Source organism: Anoplopoma fimbria, chromosome 21, assembly GCF_027596085.1.
Source record: "Anoplopoma fimbria isolate UVic2021 breed Golden Eagle Sablefish chromosome 21, Afim_UVic_2022, whole genome shotgun sequence".
NCBI classification, from domain to species: Eukaryota; Metazoa; Chordata; class Actinopteri; order Perciformes; family Anoplopomatidae; genus Anoplopoma; species Anoplopoma fimbria.
The window spans coordinates 5,243,853-5,262,513 of NC_072469.1; the positions used below are offsets into that span (position 1 = coordinate 5,243,853).

The 18,661-nt window shown below is 38.0% G+C and overlaps 2 protein-coding genes across 4 annotated transcripts; both read right to left on the reverse strand.

The window, feature by feature from the left end:
* Nucleotides 1–260: 260 nt before the first annotated feature.
* LOC129111053 (uncharacterized) lies at nt 261–9,144 on the reverse strand. 3 transcript variants are annotated; one of them, XM_054623349.1, is made up of 7 exons: nt 9,079–9,144; nt 8,906–8,978; nt 8,283–8,436; nt 7,335–7,495; nt 6,968–7,174; nt 6,665–6,846; nt 261–6,005 (listed from the first exon to the last, which is right to left on the reverse strand). In XM_054623349.1, exons 2-7 carry the CDS (start codon nt 8,961–8,963, stop codon nt 462–464), a joined length of 6,306 nt encoding a protein of 2,101 aa, XP_054479324.1. In that variant the 5' UTR covers nt 8,964–8,978; nt 9,079–9,144; the 3' UTR covers nt 261–461. The 3 variants fall into 3 exon arrangements, with proteins under 3 accessions (XP_054479324.1, XP_054479321.1, XP_054479322.1); XM_054623346.1 differs by lacking the exons at nt 8,283–8,436; nt 8,906–8,978; nt 9,079–9,144 and adding an exon at nt 7,707–7,772; XM_054623347.1 differs by lacking the exons at nt 6,968–7,174; nt 7,335–7,495; nt 8,283–8,436; nt 8,906–8,978; nt 9,079–9,144 and having other exon boundaries at nt 261–6,018; nt 6,665–6,745.
* A 1,572-nt stretch (nt 9,145–10,716) lies between these two features.
* On the reverse strand, nt 10,717–16,800 carry rdh12l (retinol dehydrogenase 12, like). The gene is made up of 7 exons (XM_054622668.1): nt 16,668–16,800; nt 16,301–16,416; nt 15,268–15,423; nt 15,069–15,173; nt 12,576–12,785; nt 12,297–12,489; nt 10,717–11,211 (listed from the first exon to the last, which is right to left on the reverse strand). The coding sequence occupies exons 1-7, from the start codon at nt 16,679–16,681 to the stop codon at nt 11,109–11,111; spliced, it is 897 nt and encodes a 298-aa protein (XP_054478643.1). The 5' UTR covers nt 16,682–16,800; the 3' UTR covers nt 10,717–11,108.
* Between the last annotated feature and the right edge of the window lie 1,861 nt (nt 16,801–18,661).

Consider the following 18,661-nt stretch of genomic DNA (forward strand, 5'->3'; position numbering starts at 1 on the left):
AACCCTGTTACAGATTTTAAAAATGACAGATGAGCTTTAAAGATTGACGAAAATGAAGAATATAAGAATGTACTTAAATAACCATTTACACTTAAATTTATGTTTCTCCATATAAATTATTCACTATTAAAATCGTCACTTATCAACAATATTTGTTTATATAATTGTAATGCTGACGATTTCATGTTTACATAATGAACATATCAATAAACAGAATCATTAAAACTGATACAAAACATACATTAATATATAAAGCTGTATATTTATAACAATGTAAAAACATTTTACACTATAATACCAATTGAACAAAAACAATAACCACAGCCAAAAATGTACAAAACAAGACAATATAGGCAAAATACAGTATGAATATGTGGCATTAACACCAGAATGCTGTTGATGTTCAACTAGTCCAGTTTTATGTTGATAACTGTTGTCTGCATATCTGCTTTTATTCATTTTTACAATCTTGTTGAAACAACACCCACGCCTTCAACAGGAGCAGACTCTTGGTTATCACTTTCATCTTCACCTTTCTCACTCAGTATAGCTACTACTGTTGATAGTGTGGCATTGGGATCCAACAGTTTCACCAAAGGCACATTCACACCTCTCTCCTGAAAGATAAGATTCTGGAGAGTCATAGCCTGCATGGAGTCAATGCCAAGTGATAAAAGAGGTGATTCATCCTTCAGCTCACTTTTATCCATGCCGATGGTCTCACAAAGCAGAGAGATGACATAATCTCTAGGGGAGACCGCTTCAGATTGTTTAGTTTGAGAGTCTTTCTCTTTTGATTTTTGGAAAGCCTCATCTACCAATGCAGACAGGCGCATGGTCAAGGCTACATTTTGAGATAGGATGTTGAACCTGATGTTTCTGAAGTGAAACCTGCAAACAGCCTGTTGGGGTCGATTGAGTACAAGGCATTGCTCCAGACTTTTATGAATCTCAGCCACATCCAACACCATCATCCCCTTTGCCTCCAGAAACCGCTGGAAATGTTCCTTGTTCAAGAGCAGACCGAGGTTTAGAGCTCCCCAGTTGATAGACTGTCCAGGCAGCCCGAGTTTGCGCCGATACTGACAGAACATGTCGAGGAATGTGTTGGCTGCTGCGTAGTTTGTCTGTGATGCATTTCCCAGAAAAGCTGAGATGGAAGAGTAACACACAAAGTAATCCAATTGACAGCGTTGTGTTGCATTGTGCAAATTCAGTGCACCGTTTACTTTGGGTTTGAGAACTTTCTCGTAAAGAGATCTGTCAAGGGTCTCAATCAGGCCATCATGGAGGACAACTGCACTGTGAAACACTCCTCTGATTGGACAACCAGGGAATTTCCCGCCGATGATGCTGATAGCCCTCTGCACACTCTCTGACACTGATATGTCACACTCCATGGCAGTGATGCAGTTTCCACACTGTGTCTCCACATTGTGTATCTCTTGCTGCACATCCAGTGTGGGTTTGCTCCTGGAGAGTATGACAACGTACTCACCCCCTCTTTGAGAGATGAACTTGACAGTCTCAAAGCCCAGACCAGAAAGACCACCTGCCACTATGTACACTGCTCTCTTTCGGAAAAGATGTTTTTTGGTAGGCAGCAATGGAATGTCAGATAGCATGCTGCTGACGTCTTTTTCCAGAGCCACAACAGCCAGCTTCTTTGAGTTGAAGTATGACTGTGGTGTCTCTGAATTGAGGCTCTCAATGCTTTCAGATTTCACATTCTGAAAGGTAAAGCTTTCAAGAGCAAATTTCCTGCTCAGGTTCAAGGACTTCAGCCATTGATAAATATGTGGCCTTTGTGTACTCAAGGATCCTCTTTGCAAAATGACTGGCATCTGAATTGTCTGCACGTGAAGACTTTCCTTTTCGCTTTGGAACACGTCCTGAGCAAGCAAACACTGCATCTGAGATTCACAGATGAAGACAACATGTTGGACACCTTGGAAGTTGCAAATTCTTGCAATCAGTGATTCATCAAATGGAGGCAGGACGACAAATACATCCATTTGACTGACATCTACAAAAGAGCCATTGCACTCTGTGCCAACAATCACGTTCCAACCTGACTTGTAAGAAGTGAGTGCCAAGACTTTCATCAGAGCAGAATCAGGCACAGATGATATGATTCCTAGATTATGTTTGGCTCTGGGCAACGCTCTGTGCAGGATCTCCCATGCTAGCACAAAGTAGGAAACACAGGGTGTTTTTTGAAGGAATGGGAACCGCTTGGTGCTGTAGCACACATCCTCTGGAACTGTAACCTTGCTGGTTGCCACCACAGGGTAACAGGAAGCAATGTGGTCTCCCACTTTCAATTTCCTTACATCTTTCCCAACTGCTGTTATTATACCACTGAAATCAAGAGCCAGTAGCTTGTGTTTCTGTGATGAGTGTTTGTTCCAGTACAGTGTCTGGCCAAATTTCAGATGTGAGGCACTGACAGGGAAGTAATCAGAAGAATGAACACATATCTTAGTTGGACGAACTTCAACTGATGTATCCCTGATTGGCTGGGACTCCTCCCCATAGAGAATGGCACTCAGTTTAGTCATTTTATGGGCTTCCGCTGTCTGAAGGATGCATGGCTCAGGCATCATAGGGGTAAAACTGCCCTCTGAACTGTCAATGATCTCAGGTGGAGTACGAACAATAGAGGGTTTTAGAATCTGCCCATCTTTTACCACCAACTCTGGGTACTTGCTGCAAGGACGCGATCTTAGGACCTCCGACAGAGCTGCAATGTCCTTAGCAGAGATAGTGCCTATATCAATCAGCTGAAATGAAAGGTCTGGTATCTCTGCAGCAAATGATCTCGTCATGCCAGCAAGAGCAAATCCTGGACTTATGTGGTCTACTGTGATGTCAGAGGAGCAGTAGGTGACTGCTCTGATTGAGTTTGGGAAGCGAATTCGCTTTAGCTCAAGGACTATTTGCCGGAAAGTCTCACAGCAGCTCGCACAAGTCTGCAGGACAACCTCAGCTGCCACGGAGGTGAGGTCTTCTTTGCCCCACAGAAACAAGACCTCATCAAAGTTTTTCTCGATATCCGTTATATCGAGATTTGCCAAAAGAGAAGGAAACCCATGGCTCAGGATATCTTTTGAATGTGTGAAGGAAACATATCTAGACCTGGAGTCCAAATATTGCTGCAGGCCTTTAAAGATCCCTAAACTGTCACAGAAGACCAAGGCCTTAGGAGGATCAGCAGATGTGCCTTCAGGGGTAACACTAAAAGCATTATGGTAGAAATACTCCTCGACCACATGAGAGCGACTGCCAAGGTACTTGATTATCACATGCTTAACCTCAACCAGCACTCTTCCTTCTTTATCTGCAAAACAGCCACAAATCTCAAAGTGATCAACGCCAACGTCAATTGCTCTCAGATAGACAATCATCTCATCTTGCAAGGGTTCGAACACTGTCAAACTTCCTATTTTGGCGGGAAATCCTGGTCTACCAGCAAAAATGTGCTCTACTGTAACTGGGAGAAGCTGCATGAGAAAATCCAGCACAACAGGATGAATGCAGTAGTCATGTAACTGAGACTGCAGTTCTTTTGGAACTTTGACATTTGCAAAAGCCTCCTTTAGATCTTCTCCATAGTGCACATCCCCCTTATTCTTGAAGACATCTCCATACTGAAAGCCTCCTTGAGAGAGATACCCATAGAACTCCTTAGAACTCACTACAGATTTGCATCTTTTGTAGATGGAGCTTAGTGAAATGTACCTCTCCTCAATCAGCCTCTCTTTCTTTGAAACCACCGAGCCAGATGCATACATTGCAGACGGAGAGAGTACCATGAACCTAGTATTCTCCTCTGTATGTTCTAGTTGCACCTTCATTTCAGGGGAATGCTGACTCAAAACAAATGGACTGTGAAAACTGACACTGACCTGCAGTGAGCTGAGCGGTACTTTTGGTTTAGCGCTGGCCATGAATGCTGCTAAACCCAACTCAGCATAGAAGGCACCAGGGACGATGGGTATGTTGTTGTGCTTGTGCTCTTTCAGGTAGAAGGAAGAGTCAGACAGCAGATCACAGCTGAAGACGTTGCTTTCACTTCCTGTCTGAAAGAGCACAGGATGATTACTTGCTGTGTTTTTCTGTGCTGCTCCAATGATAACATCTCTGTCTGAGCAATCAAACTGGTATTTAGGAATAGGCAGTGGCACTGTCTCATATCCTTTGTAGAAGGTGTTCCAAATAACGTGGACACCCAGTTCGAACAGCTTCGACACAACAGACTTCATCGTTTCATGATCTTTCTCTGGCTGCACCGAGGCAAGAACAGCTGTGTCATTACCCAGAGATTCCATGATGTTTCTTTGTAGTGCCCTTCTTGACCCTATCTCCACAAACACTGTATTCTTTTTTCCTTTGGTTGCTAACCTCACTGCTTGCTCAAAAGCTACTAGCTCACGAATGTTTCTAGCCCAGTATTTCCCTGTGCAGAAATCTCCCTGCTGGACTTCCTTGCCTGTCACTGTTGAGAACAACTCTGTGTCCAGATCATTCACCTGTAAAGAGCCAATTGTCTCCTCAATTTCTGGCAAAATCGGATCCATCATGTGGCTGTGGTACGCAGCAGTGACATCCAGTACACGAAGGAACATATTCTCACTGTCGGCTGAGGTGCTCAGCTCCTCATAAAGGCTCTCAATTGCATTTGCATCACCTGAGAGGGTGCAGGACTGTGGGCTGTTGAAAGCAGCAAGGCAAATTCTACCAGTGTAAAGAGGGAGAAGAGCAGTTACCTCCGATACAGCCATGTTGCTGACCACAAGCATCTTCCCCCCAGTGACTTTGCTCTGGAGAATGCTGCGGAAATAGATGACTTTAACCGCATCATCAAGAGACAGGAGGCCAGAACAGTGAGCGGCTGCAACCTCGCCAACAGAGTGGCCAAGCATTGCATCTGGCTTGACACCCCAGTGTCTGAGTAAGGTGGTAATGCCAACTTGGATAGCAAAGAGGAGTGGTTGGACAACATGTGGCTTGTTGAAGTCACTTCCCTCAAATTCGCTCTCAAGTGTGTCCAAGATGTCCAGCATACTCAGTCTTTTGAAAAGCTGTGCAATCTCTATGATCTTACCTCTGAATACAGGCTCGTGTTTCAGTAGTTGTTTGCACATGCCATGGTAAGTGACACCATTTCCGCAAAAGACAAACACCAACCTCGGATCTGAGTAGGACGGACGAATATTTTTGCCTACAGTGGCACTTAACTTCTCTTTAAGATCGACTGCAGATGAAACAACGATTGCCTTTCTGTATTTATGCTTCAGATGGCTCCTCCTACAAGCTGATGTGTACAACAGAGAATCTAAATCAACTTTGCTACCTGCCTCTAGCTGTTTAATGGTGTCTTCCATCATCAGAGTGAGAGATTTTGGTGAATTTGCCGACATGACAAAGTATTTCTCCTGTTTCCCCCCATTCTTTTGCTCAATGCGTGACTGTTTGTGCTGTTTGACAATGGCGTGTGCATTTGTTCCCCCAAAGCCAAAGTTGTTAACTCCTGCAATTCTTGCACTGGAAGCTTCCCACTTTTCTGCCTCCTTAGGAACTTTAATGTTCAGGGCTTTGGCATCTACACTGGCAGACTCCTCAGAGTAGAAAACTGATGGAACGATGGTCTCGTGCTTCATCATTAAGAGTACCTTAATGAGTCCAGCCACTCCAGCAGCAGATTCTGTATGTCCGATGTTGCCCTTCACAGAGCCGATCCGTAGCGTCTCTGAACCTGGAGGTCTGTTTTTAGCGATGACGTTTGAAATGCTTCCTGCCTCTGTTGGATCTCCAACTGGTGTTCCAGTCCCATGTGCCTCTATATACTGGACATTTTTAAGGTCAGAAGCTGAGTAGAGTCTGCGCAGGAGTTCCTCTTGTTGTGTCATGGAGGGTTTGGTGATTGGAGTGACTGAGTGTCCATCTTGGTTCACCGCTGTTTTGCTGATGATACCCCAGATATTGTCATGGTCTTGTATAGCCTGTAAAGCAAGACTAAAAATGAAACAATGATAGGAGTGTGTTAAACATTGTTAATTATTTATACTAGCCATGATTCTATTCAATGGTAAAGCAAATTTGAAGCAAACTTTTGAAATGTTGCAAAAGATGAAATGTAAATGAGGTTTCCATCAACTGGTTGGGATTGAATAAACTTGGCTGCAGCGTGATCCGCCAGTAAACAGAGTAGAAGAAGTAAAGGTATCAAACCAGAAATGAAACAAGATAGCTTGGCCTTGTAACCAATCTACAATTAAGAATATGGAGAGAGGATTTCAGGAATTTGTTTTAATTGGGCAAGATTTAATTTGTCTTTCATGTCAGCTAGTGTTGGTCATGTTTCATGCTATTAGGAGACAAAAACAATCATTTAAACGTTAAAATCGTGAAGACGGCGACAACGCGAACAGTTGATCAGTCAAGTTAATTAAATGTCCACTACGTCAGCCTATATTCGGCAAAGGCGATTTCATAGTAAAGTTATTACGCTATTTAGTTAGTGGAGAGAAACAGGGCTAACAGGAACTACTAAGTTCTGCCTAATATAACACTATGGGTACTGTTCAATCTTTAAAAAAGCACATTTCTTAGTAATGGGAAGTGAGAATTGTTGCATTTCTATTACTCTGTATATTCTGACCTTTCTCAGCGGCTTGAGGAGAACGACCCCGCAGCCCTCTCCTCTTCCATAACCATCTGCCTTGTTGGAGAAAGGTTTGCTTGTCCCTTCAGGTGAGATCATCTTGGCCTTGCTGAGAGCTACAAACACTCTTGGCTCTATGATACAGTTGACTCCACCGCAAACAGCCATATCACAATCACCTGATAAGACAAAACACATTTTATAGTCTCACATAATAATGTTTGAATGCGCTTTTTAACATGTGTTCTAGTAATTAAAACCACAGGAGTTACTGACATTAGTAAGACACACTGCACAGACCTTGTTTAATGGATTGACAGGCAAGATGGAGAGCCACGAGAGACGACGAGCAGGCACAGTCTATGGACAGCGACGGCCCAGTGAAGTTGAAGATGTAGGAGACTCTGTTTGCTGCAATACTCATGGCAAGCCCCGTGCCGGTCCAGTGGTTGATCACACTCGGGTGCACGTGTGCAGCATTAGTCTCATAATCTCTGTTCATTAGCCCTATAATAAAAGCAACATAGATACTGGTAAGTGCACATAAACTGGCTATTGCATGGAGATTATTTAGATAATTTAATAATTTGAAGAACAGTAGTTAAAATCTGATGGAAATATTACACAAATCTATGTTTAAAAAAAGCCAGTAATTGGCTAGAGTCACCAAAAAACACTCCTGTCCTGGTGCCACTGGCCGTCTCCATAGGAATCCCAGCATTCTCCAACGCCCTGTAGACACACTGAAGGAGCTGTTTTTGTTGAGGGTCCATTTGTTCCACTTCACTGTCACTGATGCCGAAGAACTTGTGGTCAAATTCATTGAACCTGAGAATATTCAAGAACCATTAGATCAAATTTAGTGACTGAAAATTAGATCAGAATCGAATAAATTAGTTGCCTGAAGTGAAACAGCAGTATAACTCAGTGGAAAGCTATTTATCCACAAGCAAAGTTTTAAGTTGGTCCAGAGCACATTCTTTATTTTTGATAATATAAAATCACTTGTAAATATTTATTTAGTTATTTTTTTACCAACTTTTGATTATGTGTTAGTTTTAAAGACCATATATTGAAGGGAAAGTGACAGCACACTGAGCTCTGATCTTTCTCAAGGCAAGTTCAACACCAGTGTCAGATACAGGCCTATATATGTATACATCCCACAGCTGTTGGTAATCCACAATCAGTGACATCATCAACGAGTCACAAGGCTACACCTGAGTTCACCCCAATCACTGAACATGAGAACAAGTTAGGAGAATACATCAACAGTTCTATCCATATATATTTTCAGACAGAAAGAGAGAAACTCTAAAGATTTTGTATGTTCTAAAAATGTTAAGATGTCTCAATGACTCAGTTTATAGAGGACAATCTAAAAGAAAAGCTCCAAAGAAATGGAAACACCTGTTTTAATTTACTCATTACAAAAAAAAGTTATGGTCCCCAGCTAAAGGATCAAACAATAAAGAGAAATGATGGGGTATAAACCACAATAAAATAATAATTTACTCAATATGTAAAAGGTGTATACCCTTATCTTTACACACTTATTTACAAAACACACAAGTAGACCTATCTTAGGTGATATAATAAAGTTTAAAGAGCGTACCCGTCAATGAGAGCAGCCTTGGCCGTGCGGGATTTACCCGCTTTGCTGTCGTCAGGGTCATACCAGCTGGATAAGTCAAATCTCTCTTTGGGAATCGGCACAGAACAGTTTCTTCCATCCACCAGTACCTTCCAGAAATTCTCAAGCCCTTCTCCTATTTGGAAAGATATATATAAATATATAAATATATATAGCAAGTAGATCAGGATAAAAATGTCCTTTCTCTGTATTAAGTATTTAATATTTTCATGTTTTCCCTTAGTTTGCAAACTCAAAGTTAAAGTGAAAAAGGTAGAGATTGTTGAAGTTTTATGAAAAACATAATTAACTTAAACTAAATAAAATACAATGACAAAACATTTTATTTAGTTTTACTAGGGATTAATTTACAAACACTGATAGTTGTTAAAAGGTTGTATGTGTCAAGTGAACACATTTTGATCTGTTCATTTCAGAGCTGATTTAATAATGTTGAAATCATCTAATTTGTCTTTAAATAAAAGTATCGTAAAATAAATTGTGGGAGAGGGATACATCTTAAAATGGCAAATTTGTTGATAAAATATTAAGAAACAGACAAAAAAACCAAGGAAAAACTAAGATCCCGCATTCAAAAGGCTTACCCCCTGGAAAATTGCATCCAATTCCTACCACAGCAATAACGTCTTCAGCTTCCTCCATTCTGACTGAACATCACTGAGAAAGAAAATCAAAAATCTTTACTGCACCATCAGGTCTCTCTTTCTACCCGGCAACATCACATCCAGAAACAAAAGTGTTTAGCATTCTTTAAAACCTTAGTAATTAGTCCCGTTGTGTCATGCACCGGTGCATCCTTACATCCATCTTTCGTTTGCCTTTTTCCCTCAGTGATGGTATCACTGTCGCCTGATTCTTATAGGCAGCTTCTTTTCTTTATGAAACATTAATGATTGATTGCGTTCGTGTCCATGGAGATGAAGGACTCCAGTGCACACATTTATGGCCTTGCAAATGATTAGACCAAGTTTAATGAGTGAATCAATATGTTATCTGACGTTGGGGTGACTCTGGGTCTCGTTTCATTGAAGTTTATGGCAGTTATACCATAACTAACAATCAAACAATCGCTCATGGAAAATGTGAAGTTTAGAAGGGGAACGTTTTTAAATTTGAACTCACAACTTTGTTAAGCTAAAAATCTTAATTTACCACACTTTATTTACGAAACACTGAGAATTAACGAGGCAACAATGCTATTAATACTTTATTGCGTTATGTATTCAACACGTTTAGGAGGAGTGTGGCCTTAATTCACCTTCCATTAGCTTTATGTCGTGATTAGATACGTTGAGTTCAAAGTAGATGTTTAAAGATTCACTCCGATAAACTCTGGAAAACATGGAGGTTTTTAATAACAAGACATCATCTTCAGATGTCTTTACGCCATCAAATAGACCCTCTGCTTCTCTTCACACACAATGCAATTATATGTATAATTTATTACATAAATGACAATGTATGCAGGGTTACCTTTAGACACGTTATGCAACTAATGATTACCATATTCTCATGGGAAAAAGACAAAGACAACTTATAAGCACTTGGTATACGTAGAAATGATTGTAAACTTTTAACAATGTTCTCAAAGGTACCATGTTTAATTTAATTTCTACTGTTTTTCAAAGTCAAATTAGTGATTTAGTTTTTCTAAAACTAATCAAAAGAGCCTCACACGCTTCCACAACATTACATTGCTGGTTTAATAGTTTGATATTTTGATAAATGGAGTATTATAAAACGCTGTATAAAGCAGCATCAAAGAAAAACACAGCTTTAGTTTTCATGATGGTCGTTTTAGCTGCAGCTACCTTTGTAAGTTCCCAGTCCAGTCCTGCACATATGGGGCTGTTATCTCTGTTTTATTGACCTTCATCATTCCACTGAAAGCACACCGAGATCATAGGGTGGTATTACAGTTATTAACTGTGATTGTCTTTATTGCTCTTTGTCAAAAAAAGGTGACCAAGTTCAGAGGTAAGATCAGGGCGAAAGTATTTGGGAAAAGCAACATGTGCCAGTCTGTTATTGAGGACATTTATGTAACAGCTAATAAACTAATATTTAACTTACTAACCTCACATGTTGGTTGTTAGCGGCAGGGCCTATGCAAAATAACAAAAAACTAATGAAACTATGTCTTAACTGTTTCCAAATGACTAACTAGTTGCTTTAAGTAGTAGAAAATGCTAACAACAAATATATAGAACCAAAATAAGTGGAGAAGATATACATTAATATATTAAAATGACAATTCATGAAGTTACATTAGTGCTAGCTGTTCACTTTTTCCACTGTAAATAACTGTGTTGTTGACCAAAATGTGTTTCTTATATCTTGTATCCACTTAATTGAAATATAAATTGCATGCAAGTAGGAACAAAAACAAAAGGATGGAGTGTAACACTTGGTTTAATGCCAAACAATACAGAAAAACATTAGTGACATGAAGAAAAACCTGTTTACACATTTTAGGAATTATTCCACGATTATATTCGAATCTCCACTACAAAGCTATTAAAAAAGGTATAGAAAAGTATTTAAGATAGTGATAATTTTGTAAATTAGAATCTTAATCTTTATATATGTTCAATCATATAATTAGTATTTTCTTTATTAAAAATAGTGCCATGAGTGTTATGTGTAATTAGTATATTAGTTTGTAATTAAACACATAAAAAGTGCTGGAAAAAACCCCATATCGAGATAATGATTTGACAATGCAGTGTAATATATTGCAAAGAAATCACTGTGATCTGAGGGATTGTATTTTGAATCCATGTTGATTTATTCCCACGTTACCGATAGCAACTGACAGCTCAAGTCCCACAACTTCTGCGCCAGGACGTCGTCTTTACCAGCAGCCGAGCAGTTGGCAGGAGCGCAGTCGCTGGAAGGAAAGACATATAAGATGAGCGATGACAATTTTTTTTATGAATCACCTCTTTCATACATTCAGTTTGGTCCTGCGTGATTCAATGCACAATAACTTTAAGGTTCAGCTCCTCTCTGTGTTAGAATTCTATGCTGTTTTGAATGGGAAGTGATTTTTTCGATGTATTTTAAAGTATATCTATTAAGCAAATAATAAATGTCTTCTTGTAAATAAAATTATAATCTAAAAGCCAACTGTTGTATCGTGTAAAAGTATTTCATTTGCAGGAATTTGCAACATTAACAAAGCCATGTAGAAGTTATATTAGTGCCTCTGACTGACTACTTTCACTAGATAGCTCATATTTATGTAAAACTGAATTACCCACACACCAATAAATCTTTTATCAGTTAGGTTACTGTATTGTATATCAGCTGATTGGTTCCTCTGGGAGGTTGCAATGGAAAAATCCAAAAGGTTAAGCAATAACTAACAGGATTAATACTAATTGTGTATGATCTGTTTTTAATGTCAGGCTCGAAACATATTTCAATGATTAAATATACATCACTATATAAAAAAAACATTAATTAATTACATATTTATTCGAGAAGAAGATAATTCACAGCTTGTAGACTGTGATAAGTGTGATAAGTGTGATACGATCACATGATCAAATAGAGACTTGACATTGGACAACATCAAAATAGAGGTTTCCCATCATCACTGCAAATCTGTATATGAAAAAAATACCCCCTAAATAGAAATTATTAATTTAATTTAATTTAATAGTTTATAGTCTTTTATAGTATATGAAGATTAAGCAGCAAATCATTTTGTTATAGATTGCTAAGGATTATTTTACCCCCAAAAAAAGAGAAACATGATGGTCAATGGGTTTCCTTTTGGAGTAAATATGAATCAAATGATAAAGCCTTGCTCTTCACTCAACATATTGTTGTAGGTTCGGCTCTCTCTAAGGGAACTGGGAATTGCTGTTTCAAGACATCACAAGTTCAACATCTTCTTGACCTCCAAAAAGGCATCAGATGTTTTTGACAAGAAATTTTTGATGAGCTTCATGTCTAAACAAAGTGTACCTGTAGTATCCACCGCTCTCTTTCACCAGCGACGGTTCCACTGCGCAGTAGATGCTCGTCTGAGCTCCCTGGGAGGAGTTTTTGGTGAACGGACTGACTATCTTCATGGCAAACTGCTGAGGGCCGCTCAGGTGACGCCACAAATCCGTCTGGACGACTCCAGGGTGGAGAGAATACGTCGTCACGCCTGTGCCTGAAAGACCCGTCAACACTGGATTACTGTCACTGTACGACATGAGAGGAGATTAATAATGGAATATTTGGGGTTAAAATGCAGACCTTCTAGTTTCTTAGCCAACGTGCGGGTGAAGAGGACGTTGGCCAGCTTGCTCTGAGAGTAGGCTGCCTTCTTGTCGTAGCCCTTCTCGCTGTTGATGTCTTCGAGATTGATGGAGCCCCAGGAGTGAGCCATGGAGGACACCGTGATAATCCTGGCCGGGGCCGATCTTTTAATCAGGTCGATCAGCAAATGTGTCAACAGGAAGTGACCTGGAGGACAAAGGAGATGACTTTCATATCGAGTTCCAAAAAGAATAATGATAATATTGTATCTTACAACTGTTATGCATTTTGTTTTACATTAACAGGCTTGAGAAACGGCATAGAAAGACCTGGTACAGGCTTTGATATCCAGAATCTACATCTACAGACACAAAATCAAACAGTTCTTCTAACGCCTCTGACGTCTGACAAAGACAATTGACCTAAGGGTTTTTAATATAGATTTTCACCTTTAAAATAATGTCAATATTAGTGGAAATAATTGACTTAATGTGACTTAGAAATAGCTGTTGATTCAACTTGTCTGCCACAATTATTCAGAAATGAAATATAAATTAATAAGGCAAAACAGTGGTGTTCAAAGATATTGCTTTCACACTTGTAGCAGGTGACTTTATATCCTCTCATACTTCAGCTGTCTACTGGTTATAATAATCACTATAATCAGTTCCAGTTCTACGGTGTACTTATCTTAAAATGTAATTCTACCAACTACCTTTACAAAGGGTATGATTTTGAAACTGAAAGGGAGAAGTTGTCTGACGTTAGAGGTCATTCTGCAGGCTGTAGAACGTGGTGCTTTGGAGCTGTGTTTCGTTATGCTGCAATGTGTTTGTAATATTGGTTTAACCTCATTGATAATCAGTAAATGAGACAAAATATAGATGTTGAAACACTCCATTTCATTTTGCAGCACAAATGTGTCCTGATATACAAATTACTAGGTTGTTTTATTAATATTTATGCAACGTTTCGGGTATTTGGTTGAACTGACACTCAGCAGGAAATAATGTCAAGTACATGTCAGCATATTTGAATATTGCTTTGAATCTATTTATATCTTTGTCAATACATTTAAGACAAAAAAAATGAAAAATTCCTCAGTTATATTTAGTTATTCTTCTTAATTTCAACCTATTAATAGGAAGCCTTGAGTGGCAACGTGAATTTTCTTCATTAAATAATATTTTCATACCAATAGTGTATTCAAATAAAACTTTTGACAGGAAGTTTGTAAAACTTGGGTCTATAAACCTTTGAAGTCTTCTCAGACACCAGAGCAAGTTCTAATATCAACAGCGATAAATATTTAACAGCAAAAGGAAGTTTCTGCTCGATCAGTGCTTCACAAACTTTTTTTTTCTCATGGCAACTATTTAAAAATGAGAGAAGAGGATTTGTGAGTTAAATGACCATTTCTGATGCAGTAATGGTCATTTAACTCACAAATCTTCTATTTTTTTAATATAATTTTAATACTATATAATTATATAATTTTTCTTATATAATCCTGAAATAACCACCCATTTAGAAGAGATGTGCGTTTGATAAATCACATATTTGTTTGGTGTTTTTTGAAAACATATACACATGTTAAATACTTTATTTAGGTGGAGTCAACAGTCTTTCTCGTCTTATCGTTTCCTCTCATCAGTAAAACAAACAGAATGTATGCTGGACTTTCCTGTACTAGACTTTATCAGAACGATATGAATATGCAGGCTCCCTCATGTGGCCAAAACGTGTATTACAGATACAAAACCTAACTGAAGAATGATAGGATGCTTTTTTTATTCTGCTATGTATTTAGTGACCCTAATAAAATCTCCTGCACCTGTGGGTCCCAAACAAATCTTTTGTAATGACTGTGCTAAATAATAGCGTACATTAGAGGGCTGTATACAGGTGATTGTGAGAGGTTTTAAAGTGACTTAGAAATCTTATTTTTTTCTAAATATCTGTTTATGTATAAGTTTTGTCATAATTTAAGAAAGTTCGCCCAAAATTTGCCATAACAGCGTTCGATTTACTCTTATCATATCCAAAAGTATCACAATATAAATGTGACGGCGAAACCAAAGTACTGTTTTGTAATATATTAGATTTAGTGAGAACACAAGCAGCCAACTGTCCTAGTGGACAGTATACTTATGGACATTTATTTGAATGCATCGCCCAGTTGGAGACATGACTGATACGAGTTTGTGAACACTGAAAGCTAAACTTGTAGCTTCAGTTATATGTGTGCAAAACAACTAAATAGGTTTCTCTGACACAGTTTGCTCTGCTTAAAAACAGAGCAAAGTGTCTGCAGAAACTCATTTATAATAGATTTGAAATAAATTCTATTTAATAAGTAACCATACTAGTAATAGTTTGGGCAGTCAGACACTAGTTGGTGTATTCAGTCCAGGAAAGTCTATTCTTGACTCACACATCTTTCACTTCTTTCCTCACGACACAGTTAAAAGACTACAAAGTTTTATTTACCAAAGTGATTGACACCGATCTGCATCTCAAAGCCGTCAGTTGTTTTCCCGTAAGGACAAACCATCACACCGGCGTTGTTGATGAGGATGTTGAGCTTTGGCTCTCCTGTAGAAAAAAGGACATTAAGAAGTTAAGTGTTTTCTGGCTTGTTTAAAGTCTCTCTATGTGTGTTTTTTTTCTAAGAAATACTTTGGTTCACCTTTGTTGATGGCTTCAGCGAATTCTCTAATCGACTTGGTATCTGCCAAGTCGAGTTTCATGCAAACAACATTTTCGCTGCCTGAGATTTCAGTGACTTCTTTCACAGCGGCCTCTCCTCGCTCCATATCCCTGCATGCCATGATGACCTTTGCCCCTAAACAGAAAAATAAACAGTAGTGAAATACAGGAGCATAAGCAATGGGTGAAGAGCACCTCCTCGTGACAAAATGTGTACTTGATGTGTGCTGTATTTCAAAGAGAGAAAGCTTAAATACGAACACAGGAAGTTGGGCAAATACTTTTCTTAGAAATAACAAGATGACCTATTAAATATCTGTTAATTAAAAGGGTTTCAACAAAGTTCAGTTTAAAAGATATGCTGTAGTTGAATGAGAAGGTGTGTCCAAACTTTTGACTGGTACTGTACTTCGCCCTGAACTCAAGCGATATTGTGTTTAACTCCACCCACATTCTTCATATTTTCAAGTAAATTTTCTGTGGAGCTTCGTATGTGACTTTGGTCTATTTAGGGTGAAAAAAACATTTGCATTTTAAATTTTCTACAAGCATAAACACTGATGCATTTGACAAATTTGGCTTATTTTGTATTATTGAAGAAAGAAAACAGCAGTACATCATTTCCACATCCCTCCATGTGTTTTGCTATCAGTGCAGAGACTAAGGTATCTTATCAGCACTAATCACATCCATTAAAGTCAAATAAACCAGTAATAAAACCAGTAATAAACATGATGCAAGGGGCGGCTGTGGCGTAGTGGAGAGCAAGGTAGTTCTCCAATCAGAGGGTCGGTGGTTCGATACCCGGCTTCGGCAGTCGATGTGTCCTTGTGATGGTGGCACCTTGCATGGTAGCCTGTCATCAGGGTGTGAATGGGTGAATGATATGTAATATACTACTGATTGTAAGTCGCTTTGGATAAAAGCGTCTGCTAAATGACTGTAATGTAATGTAATGTAATGTAATGTAATGTAATGAGTGTAATGGGACCAGGGTGAAGGGTCAGCCTCACCTCTCTTGGCCAGGTCAATGGCTGTCTCCTTGCCAATCCCAGTGTTGGCCCCGGTGATGATAACAGTTTTGTCCTCCAGCCTCTCTGCAGAGGACCAGGCAGCCCGGAAGATGCTTCTGTGGTGTTGGGAAATCAGTGTGACTCAACCATTAGTTACTTAACAAAGCAGAAAATCTGGGTGTGTTATGAACAATGAGAAAGCAAATATAGCTGCTACAAGAAAATGAATTAATAGCTCCAAACTAATGCAAAGAAAACTGTAACAAAACAATTCAATTGTGACCAAAACTGGCTTGTTTATGAGTGAAAGTACACACTTTATTCAGACTTTTTGAGTGTTTTCATGATTAAAAAGGAGTTTTTCTACCTTAATGCGTCCATCTTTCTTTAGTAAAGCAGTCAGGTGGTTATCTGATGTATCAACTAACTAAAAAACTGATATTATATCTCAGTTTTAACAGCACAGCAGTCACAGAAGTCTTAAGAAGGCGTCAGGTTGAAATTTGTCAATGCGGAAATGCCCATATTGTCACATTTCATCGGCTGTGATTTCAGCCAATCAGATGCAGCGAATTCACTTTGGGTCAACGCTGATTGGTTGAGCTATAAGCCCATCCCATGAGGAGTGTTCGATTATGAGTACGGGCTGGGCCGGACGGGTGGGGTGCACAGCAATTAAAGGGACCACATTTGTGACACCTTTGTTATTTTTCTTTGAATAATAATAATAATAATAATAATAATAATAATAATAATAATAATAATAATAATAATAATAATAATAATAATAAAAATAAAAATAATAGTAATAACAATAATAATTAATAATAATAATAATAATAATAATTACAATAATAATAACAATAACAATAATATTAATTATAATAACAATAACAATAATAATTGCAACAATAATAATAAAAACAATAAAAACAATAACAACAACAATAATAATATTATTATTATAAGTAATAGTATTATTATTATTTATTAGTATTACATTACATTACATTACATTACAGTCATTTAGCAGACGCTTTTATCCAAAGCGACTTACAGGAAGTTCCCTGTTTTTATTATTATTATTATTATTATTATTATTATTATTATTATTATTATTATTATTATTATTATAGTAATAATAACAATACTTTTAATAATAATGAAATGTTTTTTTTAACCTACAATGGCTCCTTCATAGTTTATTCAAAGTTGTATTAATTATAATTATAATAACAACAAGAACAATTATTATGATCATTATTATATTGTACATATTGTAGTGATTTATTTCTTTTAACTCTGATATTTTTCAATAATTAAGTCCAATATAATTTAAATAAAAATGAATAAATAGATTTACATAAAAATGAAAGAATAAATAATACCAAAAACTCAATATTCAGCAGGTCATAATGTTTTCTTCTTTATGTTTTAATGATATCAAATAAATAAACAATACTAATTAATAGTCAGGTCATTAACTTTGTAGTCTGTAAACTGATGTAGCATAACTGTTTGTGCCTGTGTGTTTAAAATCACAGCACATGTACTATTTATTATTGCCTTCTTTAAAACACTTAGTGTATTGCATCCAATATAAGCCAATAAAAGCTATAAAAACAAAGCACACCCACTTGCTTTCTAGAAAGAAAATTCCCATCATTCCTCAGTATTTCTCTCTCCAGCAGGTGGCATCCAATGACCATCTTTCACCACGAATCAGCTGAGGGAGCCTGTTTCACTGTGACACCGGCCCTGTGTTACTGTGTTATGTCTCTAGACAGATTAACAGGTTGGTATTTGGGTAAATCGTGTCCTTGGCACAGATCTCAACTCTGTTGGCAAATAATTAGCTGTAAACAGAAATGACTCATCAAAGTTTCACAATAAAAAAAAACAACAGCTTGAATGGTTTACTCATAGGCTACAGACACTATCACAGCGTACAGTGGGATGACATGGTGGACGAAGGTCATTAGAACAGGAAACACTGTGCCATCATCAGCTGATTGTGCTTAAGCAAACATTTCCTTCCCTTTTCTCTGTGAGAGTCAGTAAAGGAGTGTACGGGTGTGTGTTATGTGTGTGTGTGCTTATATGTGCAGAGTAAAAGACAGATATAGGTGTGTGTTCATGTAAATATGGGACATAATTGGACTCACACTGATTGGGGAAACAACCAAGGAGTCCAAATCAAGTTTTATCTGCACTTTTCCTGATTGTATCCTCTTCACCTCCCCTCTTTTACTTCCTTTTCCATGTTTATTTAAGCAACAAGTGGTGGTCAGCGGTACAGGAAGTGGTTGTAAGTGGATTCATTTCTCATTTACTGTATGAAAACATGACTTATTGTGACTA

Bases quoted from the DNA above. Each gene is read 5' to 3' on its own strand.
- LOC129111053 (XM_054623349.1), bottom strand. From the start codon at position 8,963: ATGGAGGAAGCTGAAGACGTTATTGCTGTGGTAGGAATTGGATGCAAT. The intron at 7,496-8,282 runs GTACGCTCTTTA...GAATATTCTCAG, and splicing joins AAGGCTGCTCTCATTGACGG to GTTCAATGAATTTGACCACA. The intron at 6,847-6,967 runs GTCTGTGCAGTG...TTGTCTTATCAG, and splicing joins CTGTCAATCCATTAAACAAG to GTGATTGTGATATGGCTGTT.
- rdh12l (XM_054622668.1), bottom strand. The intron at 12,786-15,068 runs GTAAATAAAACT...TTTGTCCTCCAG, and splicing joins GATCGGTGTCAATCACTTTG to GTCACTTCCTGTTGACACAT. The intron at 12,490-12,575 runs GTCTGCATTTTA...CGGGTCTTTCAG, and splicing joins GTTGGCTAAGAAACTAGAAG to GCACAGGCGTGACGACGTAT.